At 43.7% G+C, this 16,820-nt stretch overlaps 1 protein-coding gene across 5 annotated transcripts in view; it reads left to right on the forward strand.

The window, feature by feature from the left end:
• slc4a10a (solute carrier family 4 member 10a) overlaps positions 1 to 16,820 on the forward strand; it is a 265,329-nt gene that overhangs the window by 245,776 nt on the left and 2,733 nt on the right. Inside the window, exon 26 of one of the 5 annotated variants that reach the window (XM_048534170.1) lies at positions 16,433 to 16,471. The exons of the other annotated variants lie outside the window; for them this stretch is intronic. Within the exon in view, the coding sequence (XP_048390127.1) occupies positions 16,433 to 16,454 (22 nt within the window). The 3' untranslated portion in view covers positions 16,455 to 16,471. The remainder of the gene's footprint in view (positions 1 to 16,432; positions 16,472 to 16,820) is intronic. 5 annotated transcript variants of the gene reach the window in all.

Below are 16,820 nucleotides of genomic sequence, written 5' to 3' on the forward strand. Positions count from 1 at the left end.
TATGGGGAGAATGTGAAACTCCACACAGACAATTGCCCAAGGCTGGGATTAAACCCAGGTCCCTGGAGCAGTGAGGCAGCAGTGCGAACCACTGTGCTATCCCCACCAATCCTTTCTAGAACTTCAGCCCTCCACATCTTTGGAATCCCCTCCAGCTCACAACTCTCCGAGTATGCCATGATATTGTATATCCGCCGTTGACAGCCATGTTTTCAGCTGCCAAGATGCTAAATTGCACTGTTCTATAAACTTTTTCATGTCTCTAGCTCTCTTTCCTCCTTTAAGAGGTTTCTTAAAATCACCTACATTGATCAAGCATTGGATCATTTACCCAATATCTCCTTATATGGTTTGGTTGCATATTTTGTTCAATATTGCTTTTGTGAAATGCCTTGGGACAGTTGCTATTGTTAAAATCACTTTGTAAATACATAAGGAAGGTTGGTTAGCTCAGTTAATTGGATGATTGTTTTGCAGTGCCAAGAGACATTAGCAGCATGGGGTTCATTTCCCACGTTGGCCGAGGTTACTATGAAGGTCCAGCCTTTCCAACCGTGCCCATCATCTGAGACACATTGACCATCAGGTTAAACTCAGCATCAGTCCTCTATCTTTCTCTCGCTGTCTTTCTAATGAGAGAACAGCCTATGGTCCTCTCAAACTATGGCAACTTTACTTATAAATATGAGTTGCTGTTGCATAACGCACCAAGACGTTGAGGCCATTACAGCATTCTTTGTTCAATAGACAGGGCTTTATTGCTACGAATGAATCCTTAAATTTACTGATTGCAATTATGTCTGCAGGTCCAAGTTCTATGTGGAATATGGTCCTTCCCTGCTTCCAGTCTTCTATTGTTTCTCTGACACTAACCAATTTCCACTGAAATGTAGTCACAACACATCTATGGTCAACCAAACCTGATGGATACCTATTTTCTTCAATAGTGCAGTTCATAAGAACATAAGAACTGGGAGCAGGAGTAGACCATCTGGCCCCTCGAGCCTCCCCCACCATTTAATAAGATCATGGCTGATCTTTTTGAGACTCAGCTCCACTCACCCGCCCACTCACCATAACCCTGAATTCTTTTATTGTTCAAAAATTGATCTAGCCTTGCCTTAAAAGCATTCAGTGAGGTAGCTTCACCCGCTTCACTGGGCAAGGAATTCCACAGATTCACAATCCTTTAGGTGAAGAAGTTCCTCCTGACCTCAGTCCTACGTCTGCTGCCCTGTATTTTGAGGCGATGCTCTCGAGCCCTAGTTTCAGCTGAAGAAGGGTCCCGACCCGAAATGTCAAACATTCCTGCTCCTCTGAAGCTGCTTGGCCTGCTGTGTTCGTCCAGCTTCACACCGTGTTATCTCAGATTCTCCAGCATCCGCAGTTCCTACTATCAGTGGAAACAACCTTCTGGCCTCCACCTTACCTAATCCCTTCATAATCTCATATGTTTGTATAAGATCTCCCCTCATTCTTCTGAATTCCAATGAGTATAATCCCAGTCTACTCAGTCTCTCCTCATAATCCAACCCTCTCAACTCTGGAATCAACTGAGCGAATCTCCTCTGCACCCCCTCCAGTGCTAGTATATCTCCTCTCAAGTAATGAGAACAAAACTGCACACAGTACTCCCGGTGTGGCCCTACCAGGACCCTATACAGCTGCAGCATTGTCTCCCTCTTTTTAAACTCCATCCCTCGAGCAATGGCAGATAAAATTCCATTTGCCTTTTTAATTACCTGCTGCACCTGCAATCCTACTTTTAGCGATTCATGCACAAGGACATCCAAATCCCTTTGCACAACAGCATGCTGCAATTTTGTACCATTTAAAACGTAGTCCATTTTGCTGTTATTCCTGGCAAAATGGATGACCTCACACTTATCAACATTGTACTCCATCTGCCAGACCTTTGTCCACTCACTTAGACTATCTATATCCCTCTGCAGACTTTCAGTGTCTTCTGCACACTTTGCTCTACCACTTACCTTAGTGTCATCTGCAAATTTTGACACAAAACACTTAGTCCCCAATTCCAAATCACATATGTAAATTGTAAGCAATTGTGGTCCCAAAACTAATCCCTGAGGCACACCACTAGCCACTGACCATCAACCAGAAAAACACTCCTACTCTTTGCTTTCTACTGGCCAACCAATCCTCTATCTATGCCAGTACATTATCTGTAACACCGTGCAACTTAATCTGATGTAACAACCTTTGATGTGGCACCTTGTCAAATGCCTTCTGAAATCCAGATACACCACATCCACAGGTTCCCCATTGTCCACCATGCAAGTAATGTCTTCAAAGAATTCCACCAAGTTAGTTAAACATAACCTACCCTTCATGAACCCATGCTGGCTGTTCGCAATGGGAGCATTTATATCCAGATGTCTTGCTATTTCTTCCTTAATGATAGATTCAAGCATTTTTCCCACTACTGAAGGTAAGTTAACTGGCCTGTAGTTACCTGCTTTTTGTCTACTTCCTTTTTTAAACAGTGGCGTCACACTGGCTGTTTTTCAATCTGCGGAAGCCACCCCAGAGTCCAGTGAATTTTGGTAAATAATTACTGATACATTTGCTATTTCCCCCATCACCTCTTTTAGTACCCTGGAATGCATGTCATCAGGGCCAGGAGACTTGTCTACCTTTAGTCCCATTAGCTTGTCCAGCACTGCCTCCTTAGTGATAATGATAGTTTGTAGGTCCTCACCTGCTATAACATTCTTGTCATTAGTTTTTGGAATGTTATTTGTGTCTTCCACTGTGAAGACCGACATGAAATAACTGTTTAATGTCTCGGCTACTTCCTCATTCCCAATTATTCAATTGGCCTTCACATCTTCTAAAGGACCAATGTTTACCTTCGCCACTCTTTTACGATTTACATATCTATAGAAACTATTGCTGACTGTTTTTATATCCTGAGCTAGTTTAGTCTCATAATCTATCTTACTTTGCTTTTTAACTTTTTTTGTGGCTTTTCGTTGACCTTTAAAGATTTCTCAGTGTACTAGTTTCCCACTACTCTTTGCTTTTTTTGTATTTTTTTTTCCAATCAGATACTTTCCTTTATTTCCTTAGACATCCATGTCTAGCTCTCTCTTTTTCGGGCAGTTCTTCCTTATCACTGAAATATACTTCTGCTGAGCATTGTTGAAAAATTGTTTTGAAAGTCCTCCACTGTTCCTCAATTGACCCACCATAAAGTTTTTGCTCCCATCCTACCTTAGCTAACTCCTCCCTCATTCCTTCATAGTCTCCTTTAAGACCATAAGACATAGGAGTGGAAGTAAGGCCATTCGACCCATCGAGTCCACTCTGCTGTTTAATCATGGCTGATGGGAATTTCAACTCCACTTCCCTGCACTCTCCCCATAGCCCTTGATTCCTTGCAAGATCAAGAATTTATCAATCTCTGCATTGAAGACATTTAACGTCCCAGCCTCCACTGCGCTCTGTGGCAATGAATTCCACAGGCCCACCACTCTCTGGCTGAAGAAATGTCTCCTCATTTCCGTTGTAAATTTACCCCATCTAATTCTAAGCCTGTGCGCACGGGTCCTAGTCTCCCCGCCTAACGGAAACAACTTCCCAGCATCCACCCTTTCTAAGCCATACATTATCTTGTAAGTTTCTATTAGATCTCCCCTCAACCTTCTAAACTCTAATGAATACAATCCCAGGATCCTCAGCCGTTCATCATACGTTAAACCTACCATTCCAGGGATCATCCGTGTGAATCTCTGCTGGACATGCTCCAGTGCCAGTATGTCCTTCCTGAGGTGTGGGGCCCAAAATTGGACACAGTATGGGGCCTAACTAAAGCTTTACAAAGCCTCAGTAGCACATCGCTGCTTTTATATTCCAACCCTCTTGAGATAAACAACAACATTACATTCGCTTTCTTAATCACAGACTCTACCTGCAAGTTAACCTTAAGAGAATCCTGGACCAACACTCCCAGATCCCTTTGTACTTCTGCTTTATGAATTTTCTCACCAGTTAGAAAATAGTTCATGCCTGTACTCTTTTTTCCAAAGTGCAAAACCTTGCATTTGCTCACGTTGAATTTCTTCAGCCATTTCCTGGACTACTCTTCTGAACTGTCTAAATCTTTCTGCAGCTGCCCCACCTCCTCAGTACTGCCTGCCTGTCCACCTATCTTCATATCATTGACAAACTTCACCAGAATGCCTTTGTTTAAGCACAGGACATAGGTACTGGATTTAAACTTCTCACGCTCTAGCTGTACTTTAAATTCGTCCATACTGTGATCGCGCCTTCCGAGGGGATCCCTAACTGTGAGATCATTAGTTATTTCTGTCTCATTCCACAGGACTAGATCTAGGATAGTTTGCTCCCTCTTAGGTTCCATTACATATTGCTCAAGGAAATTATTGCAGATGCATTCTATGAACCCCTCCTCAAGGCTGCCATGACCGACCTGGTTTGACCAATCGATATATAGGTTAAAATTCCCCCATGATAATTCTGTGCCATTTTTACATGCATTAGTTATTTCTAAGTTTATTGCCCACCCCACCACAATGTCATTATTTGGTGGCATATAGACCCTACCTATCAGTGACTTCTTCTCCCTGCTATTCCTAATTTCCATCCAAATGGATTCAATGTTTTGTTCAGTAAAACCTATATCATCTCTCACCACCGCCCTGATATCATCCCTAAAAATCAGAGCAACACCACCTCCCTTACCTTCCTGTCTGTCCTTCGGAACATTTTGATATCCCTGGATATTTAACTCCCAGTCATGACTATCCTGTAACTATGTCTCTGTAATGGCCACTAAATCATACCCATTTGCCATGATTTGCACCGTCTACTCATCCACCTTGTTTCAAATGCTCTGAGCATTCAGATAATGTGCCCTTATACCAGTTTTTGCATTTTCTTTTTGGGTGCTATTACCTCCATTACTAACAGCTCTTGAGTTCTCCTTCCCTTTAACTTTTTCCTAATTTTCAATGGAGTTGAAGCTTCCTCATCACCTGCTAACCTGCTGCTTTGCCTTACGTTAATTGTTATTCTCCCTCTATGGTCGCTTCTCCCTTTCCCCCCTACTTACTAGTTTAAAGTCCTATTAACCACCTGATTTATGCTTTTCGCCAGAGCACTAGACCTGGCCCTGTCCAGGAGGAGTCCATCCCAGCGGTTTAGATCTCTCCTGTCCCAGAACTGATGCCAGTGCCCAATGAAAAGGAACCCCCCTTTCCCACATCACTCTTTTAGCCACGTGTTTACTTCCCTGATCCTCGCCTCCCTATGCCAATTTGCACGTGGCTCAGGCAGCAGTCCAGACATTATAGAACATAGAACATAGAACATAGAACAGTACAGCACAGAACAGGCCCTTCAGCCCACAATGTTGTGCCGACCATTGATCCTCATGGATGCACCCTCAAATTTCTGTGACCATATGCATGTCCAGCAGTCTCTTAAATGACCCCAATGACCTTACTTCCACAACTGCTGCTGGCAACGCATTCCATGCTCTCACAACTCTCTGCGTAAAGAACCTGCCTCTGACATCCCCTCTATACTTTCCACCAACCAGCTTAAAACTATGACCCCTCGTGCTAGCCATTTCTGCCCTGGGAAATAGTCTCTGGCTATCGACTCTATCTATGCCTCTCATTATCTTGTATACCTCAATTAGGTCCCCTCTCCTCCTCCTTTTCTCCAATGAAAAGAGACCGAGCTCAGTCAACCTCTCTTCATAAGATAAGCCCTCCAGTCCAGGCAGCATCCTGGTAAACCTCCTCTGAACCCTCTCCAAAGCATCCACATCTTTCCTATAATAGGGCGCCCAGAACTGGACGCAGTATTCCAAGTGCGGTCTAACCAAAGTTTTATAGAGCTGCAACAAGATCTCACGACTCTTAAACTCAATCCCCCTGTTAATGAAAGCCAAAACACCATATGCTTTCTTAACAACCCTGTCCACTTGGGTGGCCATTTTAAGGGATCTATGTATCTGCACACCAAGATCCCTCTGTTCCTCCACGCTGCCAAGAATCCTATCCTTAATCCTGTACTCAGCTTTCAAATTCGACCTTCCAAAATGCATCACCTCGCATTTATCCAGGTTGAACTCCATCTGCCACCTCTCAGCCCATCTCTGCATCCTGTCAATGTCCCGCTGCAGCCTACAACAGCCCTCTACACTGTCAACGACACCTCCGACCTTTGTGTCGTCTGCAAACTTGCTGACCCATCCTTCAATTCCCTCGTCCAAGTCATTAATAAAAATTACAAACAGTAGAGGCCCAAGGACAGAGCCCTGTGGAACCCCACTCACCACTGACTTCCAGGCAGAATATTTTCCTTCTACTACCACTCGCTGTCTTCTGTTGGCCAGCCAATTCTGTATCCAAGCAGCTAAGTTCCCCTGTATCCCATTCCTCCTGACCTTCTGAATGAGCCTTCCATGGGGAACCTTATCAAATGCCTTACTGAAGTCCATATACACCACATCCACAGCTTGACCCTCATCAACCTTACTAGTCACATCCTCAAAAAACTCGATAAGGTTTGTAAGGCATGACCTACCCCTCACAAAGCCGTGTTGACTGTATTTGATCAAGCCATGCTCTTCCAGATGGTCATAAATCTTATCCCTCAGAATCCTTTCTAACACCTTGCAGACGACAGACGTGAGACTTACCGGTCTATAATTGCCGGGGATTTCCCTATTTCCTTTCTTGAAGAGAGGAATTACATTTGCCTCTCTCCAGTCCTCAGGTACGACTCCAGTGGAGAGCGAGGATGCAAAGATCTTCGCAAGTGGCGAAGCAATTGCATTTCTCGCTTCCCAAAGCAGCCGAGGACAAATCTGATCCGGGCCTGGCGACTTGTCAATCTTAATGTTTGACAAAATTTTCAGTACATCAGCTTCCTCTATCTCTATCCATTCCAGCATGCACACCTGCTCTTCAAAGGTTTCATTCACTACACAGGTCGTTTCTTTCGTAAAGACAGAAGCAAAAAACTCATTTAGGGCTTCCCCTACCTCCTCAGGCTCCACACACAAGTTCCCTATGCTATCCCTGATCGGCCCTACTCTTTCTTTGATCATTCTCTTATTCCTCACGTAAGTGTAAAATGCCTTTGTGTTTTCCCGGATTCCTTCTGCCAAGCCTTTCTCGTGCCCCCTCCTGGCTCTCCTCAGACCATTTTTGAGCTCCTTCCTTGCCTGCATGTAATCCTCTCTAGCTGAACTTGACCCTAGCTTCCTCCACCTTATGTAAGCTACCTTCTTCCTTTTCACTAGAAGCTCCACCGCTCTCGTCATCCAAGGTTCCTTTATCTTACCCCGTCTTGCCTGTCTCAGAGGGACATATTTACTCATTACTCCCAACAACTGTTCCTTAAACAATCTCCACATGTCTATAGTTCCCTTACCATGGAACAACTGCTCCCAGTCCATGCTTCCTAACTCGTGTCTAATCGCATCATAGTTTCCTCTTCCCCAATTAAATATCCTCCCATTCTGCCTAATCCTCTCCTTCTCCATAGCTATGTAGAATGAGAGAGTGTTATGGTCACTATCACCAAAATGCTCTCCCACCACAAGATCTGATACCTGCCCCGGCTCGTTTCCGAGCACCAAGTCTAGAATGGCCTCTCCCCTCGTCGGCCTGTCAACGTACTGCGTTAGGAAACCCTCCTGAACACACCTTACAAAAACAGCTCCATTCAAATCTTCTGCTCGAAGGAGGTTCCAATCAATATTAGGAAAGTTAAAGTCACCCATTACAACAACCCTACTGCGTCCACACTTTTCCAAAATCTGTCGACCTATGCTTTCTACAATCTCCCTGCTGCTATTGGGGGGCCTGTAGTAAACCCCTAACGAGGTGACTACTCCCTTGCTGCTCCTAATTTCCACCCATACTGACTCAGTAGGCAGATCTTCCTCGACAATGGAAGCTTCTGTAGCTGTGATACCCTCTCTGATTAGTAGTGCTACACCCCCTCCTCTTTTTCCCCCCTCCCTATTCTTTTTAAATGTTCTAAACCCTGGAATATCCAGCAACCATTCCAGCCCATGAGAAACCCATGTCTCTGTTATGGCCACAACATCATAGCACCAGGTACTGATCCATGCTCTAAGTTCATCACTTTTATTCCTGATACTCCTTGCATTAAAGCAAACACACTTTAACCGATCCCTTGGTTCCTTCCCAGGAAAATCCTTCCCACTAGCTGGTCTACCTCTTGCTACTGCCTCACCTGCATCAACGCTCACCTCTGGTATACAGCTCAGGTTCCCACCCCCCTGCCATACTAGTTTAAACCCTCTCGAACTACTCGAGCAAACCTTCCACCCAGGACATTGGTCCCCTTCCAGTTCAGATGCAACCCGTCCTTCTTGTACAGGTCCCACCTTCCCCAGAAGGCATCCCAATTATCAACATATCTGAAACCCTCCCTCCTACACCAGCTGCGTAGCCACGTGTTCAGCTGCGCCCGCTCCCTGTTCCTCACCTCGCTATCTCGTGGCACCGGTAGTAAACCAGAGAACACTACTCTGTTCGTCCTGCTCTGCAGCTTCCATCCTAACTCCCTGAAATCACTTTTTATATCCTCAAACCTATTTCTGGCTATATCATTTGTGCCAATATGTAACACGATTTCTGGCTGTTCACCCTCCCCTTTCAGAACTTTATACACCCGATCGGAGACGTCCCGGACCCTGGCACCAGGGAGGCAACATACCTTCCGGGAATCCCGATCTTGCCCACAAAATCTCCTGTCGATTCCCCTAACTATCGAGTCCCCTACCACGAGTACTTTTCTATTCTGCCCCCTTCCCTTCTTTGCCACAGTGTCAGGCTCAGTGCCAGAGAACTGACTACTATGGCTTTCCTCTGGTAGGTCAACCCCCCCAGCAGTATCCAAAACGGTATACTTATTGCTGAGGGGAATGCCCACAGGGGATCTCTGCACTGTCTGTCTGTCCCCTTTCCTCCCCCTAACTGTAACCCATCTATCCTCGTCCTGAGCCTTAGGAGTGACCAACTCCCGATAACTCCTCTCAATTACCCCCTCTGCCTCCCGAATGATCCGTAGTTCATCCAGCTCCAGCTCCATTTCCCTAACACGGTTTTCAAGGAGCTGTAGCTGGGTGCACTTCCCGCAGATGTAGCCAGCGGAGACGTGTGCCACATCTCCCAACTGCCACATTTTGCAGGAGGAGCAAGCAACTGCCCTAGCATCCATACCCGACTTATCTGAACACCCACTCAATACTAAAGCAGAAAGCTTACTTCAAGTAATAATAACAAACTTATGTTCAATAGAGAAAGTTTAGAATGAACCTTACCTTATTAACTAGGTTAGAGGAGGAGGGCGGGTGGGAGACACTACAGTTGTAGAGTCTCGGGTTAAGCCGCCTTGCTGATATATGATTATGACCCTTGAAGACCTGTTTTTTAATTTTGTTCCTAGCTTTTCATAATCCTGAAACAGGTCTTTTTTCCTAATCCTGCCTGTGTTGTTGGTACCTACGTGGACCACAACAACTGGATCCTCCCCCTCCCTCTCTAGTATTGTCTCAAGCCGGTCGGAGATGTCTCGCACCCTGGCACTGGGCAGGCAACACGCCATGCGGGATTGTCTATCCTGCTCGCGAAGGATACTGTCTATCCCCTGATGATGGAATCCCCTACAACTACAATCTGTCTTTTTGCACCCCCTTCTTGAATGGCCTCCTGGACCATAGTGCCATGGTCAGTTGACTCATCCACGCAGGGAGCAAGTGCCTCATACCTCTGGGACCTTAATTAAAGTTCAGGTGACCTTAATTAAAATCCTGCACAAGTTAGCACATGAGACCATTATATTTATGAACTTTACCCTGAAGAACCAATTTTGATATGAAATATTACCATTGCATTATACAGTTTTCATTTCTTTATTCATTCACAGGATGAGGGCATCACTGGCTAGGCTGCATTTATTGCCCATCCCTAATTGCCCACAGGGCAGTCAAGATTCAATCACATTGCTGTGGTTCTGGAGTCACATGTAAGCCAGACCAGTTAAACATGGCAATTTACTTCCTGAAGGACATTAGTGAACCAGATGGGTTTTCCAACAATTGACAATGGATCCATGGTCATTGTTAGATTGTTAATTCCAGATATTTATTGAATTCAAATTCCACTATCTGCCATGGCGGGATTTGAACCCAGGACCCCAGAACTTTATTTGGGTCACTGGATTTAACAGTCCAGCAATAATACCTCTATGCTATCACCTCCCCCAATTACAATAGGACTTTCAGGCCTTTACTTTTATTATACCATACTTTATCTTTTATTTTCCTTTTGAACATTTTGATTTTTAATCGAGTGCATCCATTAAACACTGTTTACTTTCCTGTGCCATGATAAAATGGACATTCTTCATGACTGAACCTTTGCAGTGAAGGAAAGATTTTGGTAAATAAAGTATATCAACAATGGAAAATGTGACATGGAGTACCACATACTCTTTCTGAAATTTGCCATATTTTCTAGGCAGTACAGGTACAAAATTTAACCTTGAGCATCAAACAGGTTACTCAATCATGTAGTATGCTATTGCCAAGCCTCTTCCTTTCCCACTTTCATACTTAAATAAAAGTGATCATTTGAGTGCAGTCAGAAGTAAAATTACTGGTGATTTTACCCTTTCAGAAATTTGCAAATGAGTATTAGAAGAAAAACTTGGGTAAGTGACACGTAACTTAATCAAAGAGACAAAGTTTTATGCAGCACCTTAAAGAAGGAAAGAGTCTTGGACATGAAACAGTGACTAGAGGAAACCCTGCAGTTCAGCAACTTGGCAGCTGAATATGTGTCCAGTAATATCAAGCTATTCTCAGAGGATTGAGGATTGGATTAATGTTTGCCAACTTAGAAAAGTATGACAATGTAAGCTGAAGCCAATTTGTCATTGTCATCTCATTTAGATGCTAGGAAAGTTGGAGATTTTAAAAAATAAGACTTCAAGAGACATTTGAAAGTGCGACAAATGGGGATCTGAGATGTTATTCACATTACCATTATTATTCTAAGCTTGAGTATTTCAGTAGCTATTTTATAATGCAAATGAAAAAGGTAAGAAGTCAAATAACCACCAAGAAAATTAGTGAAACAATGATAAATTAATATATTTTGCCTTTTGATGCAAACACTGCTTAAACGTATTTCATTATTTAAGGAGATGGTCTGGTAAAGGAGTTCAAATAAACAGATCATTTTCAGATTGCAAGTTTCTAACTGGTGGTCAGTGCTTGAGCTCCAGCTATTTATAGGTATCAATATTTAAGCTGAACAGATTGCTGTTAGAAAATAGGCTTTGAAAAGGATGCAATGCAGCCACAAAGGGAACTAGAAGATGAAGTGAATAGGAAAAATGTGGCAGATAGAGTAGTTTTGGAATTGTGATGTTATCTGCTTTTTGAGGACAAACAAAATGCAGAACATTCAACAAAACATGAGAAACTGAGAAGCATTTGCATTTAGAGGAAGCCTTGTACATGAATCACAGAAAATTAACATGCAGATGTACTGAGTAGTTAGGAAAACAAATGGCATGTTGTCCTTTGATGCAAAGCAATTAAAGAAAAAAGAACTCTTACTTAATTAGACAATAGGTGCAGGAGTAGGCCATTCGGCCCTTCGAGCCAGCACCACTATTCATTATGATCATGGCTGATCATCCACAATCAGTATCCAGTTCCTGCCTTGTCTCCATAACCCTTGATTCCACTAACTGTATGTGACCTTGAAGATAGCACTTCAGGAGTGGTATGTACAAGCTAGATTACTTCCCTCAAGGAAAGATACACCAGCTTTAGATGGAGGTCATCAAAAGTGATTAACCCATGAGGGAAGATTGAAGAGAATAGGACCTCTAGACTTCTGCAAACTTGACCAGAGAAAACCTTTTTCCTTCTGCACAGACATCCAAGGTCCATGCATGGCAGCGATCTCCAGAACTCTGGTCAAAGCTGTGAGCCATGTCGGCATGCTGCTGCATGCACAGAGTGCCCAAAATGAGGGGCCTTGAGAAATGGGCTGGGTGACCCAGTAATAAGAGCAGAGGTTGTGGGTGTGGAGCTGGGCTGAGTGCAAGGCTTGCCTTCATGCTTTGGCAGGATGTGGAAAATTAATTTAAAAAACTAGTGAAATCCAAAGCAGTCCTCATTCCCTTCTCTCCCACACAAACACTCCCCATATCATCCAAAATTAGACCCAGCCTAATACTCATTCATGCCAGCCCATGTTTTGCTCACAGCAACCCTGCCAACTTCTGCTTCTATATCCAACCACCATATTTCCACATCTCGCCCTATGCCAAATCATATCTCCACTCATTCCCAATGTGCTTTACAGCTCATGTACCAATTTAGTATTAACATGCTAACACATGCCCTTCATCCTCCAGTGATAATGGGAACTGCAGATGCTGGAGGAACCAAGATAACAAAGTGTGGAGCTGGATGAACACAGCAGGCCAAGCTGCATCTCAGGAGCACAAAAGCTGATGTTTCGGGCCTAGACCCTTCAACAGAGAGGGGGATGGGGAGAGGGAACTGGAATAAATAGGGAGAGAGGGGGAGTCTGACCGAAGATGGAGAGAAAACAAGATAGCTGGAGAGGAGAGTATAGGTGAGGAGGTAGGGAGGGGATAGGACAGTCCAGGGAAGATGGACAGGTCAAGGAGGCGGGATGAGGTGGTAGGTAGGAAATGGAGGTGCGGCTTGAGGTGGGAGGAAGGGATGGGTGAGAGGAAGGACAGATGAGGGAAGCAGAGACAGGCTGGGCTGGTTTTGGGATGCGGTGGGGGGAGGGGACGAGCTGGGCTGGTTGTGTGATGCAGTGGGGGGAGGGGAAGAACTGGGCTGGTTTTGGGATGCAGTGGGGGAAGGGGAGATTTTGAAGCCGGTGAAGTCCACATTGATACCATTGGGCTGCAGGGTTCCCAAGCGGAATATGAGTTGCTGTTCCTGCAACCTTCGGGTGGCATCATTGTGGCACTGCAGGAGACCCAAGATGGACATGTCATCTGAGGAATGGGAGGGGGAGTTGAAATGGTTTGCGACCGGGAGGTGCAGTTGTTTGTTGCGAACCGAGTGGAGGTGCTCTGCAAAGCGGTCCCCAAGCCTCCGCTTGGTTTCCCCGATGTAGAGGAAGCCACACCGGGTGCAATGGATACAATATACCACATTGGCAGATGTGCAGGTGAACATCTGCTTGATATGGAAGGTCATCTTGGGCCCTGGGATAGGGGTGAGGGAGGAGGTGTGGGGGCAAGTGTAGCACTTCCTGCGGTTGCAGGGTAGGTGCCGGGTGTGGTGGGGTTGGAGGGGAGTGTGGAGCGGACATGGGAGTCGCAGAGAGAGTCGTCCCTCCAGAAGGCAGATAAGGGTGGGGACGGAAAAATAGATTGGGTGGTGGGGTCGGATTGTAGATGGCGGAAGTGTCGGAGATGATACGTTGTATCCAGAGGTTGGTGACGTGGTATGTGAGAACGAGGGGTATCCTCTGGAGGCAGGGTGTGAGGGATGTGTTGTGGGAAATGCGGGAGACGCAGTCAAGGGCGTTCTCGACCACTGCGGAGGGAAAGTTGCGGTCCTTGAAGAACGTGGACATCTGGGATGTGCAGGGGTGGAATGCCTCATCCTGGGAGCAGATGCAGCGGAGGCAGAGGAATTAGGAATAGGGGATGGAATTTTTGCAGGAGGGTGGGTGGGAGGAGGTGTATTCTAGGTAGCTGTGGGAGTCAGTGGGCTTGAAATGGACATCAGTTTCTAGCTGATTACCTGAGATGGAGACTGAGAGGTCCAGGAAGGTGAGGGATGTGTTGGAGATGGCATAGGTGAACTTGAGGTTGGGGTGGAAGGTGTTGGTAAAGTGCATGAACTGTTTATTCCAGTTCCCTCTCCCCATCCCCCTCTCTGATGAAGGGTCTAGGCCCGAAACGTCCGCTTTTGTGCTCCTGAGATGTTGCTTGGCCTGCTGTGTTCATCCAGCTCCACACTTTGTTACCCTTCATCCTCCATACTGGTATCCATCATGGGTAAACATAGGAACTGTGCTGATACAAAATTTGTTTATATCAATTGATGACATTACTACATAAAAATGTCATTGATTTAAAAGAAATGCATTCAAATTTCTTCAGTGAACTCTTATGAAAGCAAGCACTTGTATTCTGCAACCACCTTAAGCTGTCATTCAGCTTTTTCATTTAACAGGGAACTCACTATTATCTTTTAATGTAGTATAATCAGACATGCAGTGCAAATGGTATGAAGGTAATGCAGACATCTGTAAATAGATAGAAAAAAAAACAAGATCTTTGTTCTTTTTAAACAGAACACCAGACTTTCTTTTAAATTTAAAGCAAGGGAGAGTTAAACACTTGACAACTTTGACAGATATCTGGCAGTTTGACTGCTTTTTGACATAATTAACACCTTTCGTACAAACTTGAAATGTCACTGATAATTTTGACAGTTCTTTGACAGTCTTGGCAATTATTTATCATTTTTGGAAGTTATTTGCCAGATTTGACAAATCTATGACAGTTCCAATAAATTTATACATTTTAAAGTAAATTAAGACTTACTTTAAAAAATTCAACAGAATACCTCACTGCACAAACCCCTGAGGTACCCGACCATTTTTCCCCAAAGCTGTTCCAGGGCTAAGGGGTATCTTAATTCTTCAAAGAGGAAACCATGCTATCCAAATGAATGCACAAAGTTCAGACTTGCTGTTAGTCGGTCCTGTATGCATACTCCAGGTTCCATGGTGCAGAGATTTCATAATCTTACCTTTATGAAGGGAAGTATTGATTTGAATATTGATTCCAGCAGCCTTCATAAAATAGACATGTGCAAATGCTGCCCTGATTCCACTCCACACCCATAAAAATGGATAGTTTGTATTCAGAGAAATTTACTTCCAAATTTTATTCATTTCTGCCATGATAGACAGGTTTTCTGTAACTTCGAAAATCTGACCCTAGGTCCTATATTCCTTGGAATTTAGTAGAATAAGAGGTTAGAATAGAAGAGATGCTAGATGGATGTTTCCCATGTCTGGGGAAGTCTAGAACTACAAGTTACAGTATCAAAGTACAAGGTTTGCTATTTAAGATTGCGATGAGAAATTTCTTCACAGAAGGGGTTGCATATCTTTGGATTTCTCTTCTCCAGGGTCATTGAACAGTGAGTCAGAGGTCTGAAGGGAGGCCTGAATTGATTCATCCTGCCCCATTTTCTCTTATCCTTAACAATACACTTGTGACTCTATTGCTTCTTGTTAGATAAATTATTAACCATCATTTTGATTGTTATTTTGTGGTATTTTCATTTCACACAGAATAAATGATTAAGTACATAACTTAATAGTCACTGTTACAGCAGTTGGATAATTTATAACCTAGGCTTTACAATTGGATTTTATAATCCAGAAATTGTTTGTTACGTATAATTGATATTGACGTACTTATATACAAAAGCCTGTGGAGAGAGAAATGGGTAGCGCTTTGGGCTGGACCCAAAAATTGGGTGAGATGGGCTTCCTCATTCTTTATTGTTCATAACAGTAATCTGGCAGTAGGTTTCCCTTGGTTGCCAATCAGTGGCTAGATTGCACTCACCATTCAGGATGGTGAATGGGACTTAAATTTGAGAGGCTAATCAGAGACCTTCCAACACAAAAAGAGCTGTGGTCTACCAATATTGGGTGGACAGAGAGTGAGCAGGCCTCTGCTTGAGGTATCCTTTCAATAACTTTACAGAATGTAGAATAAAACTGGCCACAGTCACCAGAGCAGTGAAGTGTAGCTTCTCAGAGAGAAGCTAGCGTGGAACCAGTAATACATGGAAATTAACATATTAGTTGTACTGATCCTCTATTTTGAAGTATACAAAGTAAGTCAGCTCAGTGTGTTTCATCCAGCAGTCTTACTGCTTTTATCTTTTGTGTTGAGACTACCTTTAGCCAGATCAGCTGGTGCTGGCTTTGTCAGAATCTGCCTAAAGCACTCTCCTCACTCCCACTGGTCTCAGACAGTTGGCCTTTAACGTAGGAGCTGGACAATTATTTCTCACACCACAGGTGCTACTGGACATGCTGAATATTTCCAACCTTCTAGTTGTTTTAAATTCTATATTTCTAACATCTGCAATATTTTGCTTTTGAGATATGTTTAATTCCTCCATTAAATGTGGCTTCATTTCAGAAAGAGTGGAAATTGGGGGGAAAATACTGTCGGTACCATATCTTATTAAATATATATAGATGAAATGTGACATAAATATGGTTGTGCTGAATGTCTGAGATAGGATTAACATCTCTCTTAACCTACTGTTTCATTCCATTTCTGTCATAAGCTCCCCTTCCTTACCTCTATAGAAGCTAGTTCCCCAAAGGTAAGTCTGTCTTCCCTTTGACCTTTTTGTCATTCATGCCTGTGTTACCTTGCACAGTTTCTTATCACTCTCTCTATTCATATTAATTTAAACTAGCTGTGCAGACGATACGGAAGCAAATATAAAGAAAAAAATGTTCAAACATTCCAATGAAATATGAAAAAACAAAGTGGATCTTTAATGAGGTTACCCAAAGTAAAATTTGATTGTGTTCCGTGTGCACAGTTGAAGTGTAAAAGGTTTTAGTTTTTTTTTTCATTTTATGGTTTGCATAAGGCAGATTGAACTGTTTGCTTAAACACTATTTGAATGAAATATGACTTGCTAATATAAGATTTCATTTGAATTG

The sequence above is a fragment of the Stegostoma tigrinum genome, chromosome 7 (assembly GCF_030684315.1).
Source record: "Stegostoma tigrinum isolate sSteTig4 chromosome 7, sSteTig4.hap1, whole genome shotgun sequence".
NCBI classification, from domain to species: Eukaryota; Metazoa; Chordata; class Chondrichthyes; order Orectolobiformes; family Stegostomatidae; genus Stegostoma; species Stegostoma tigrinum.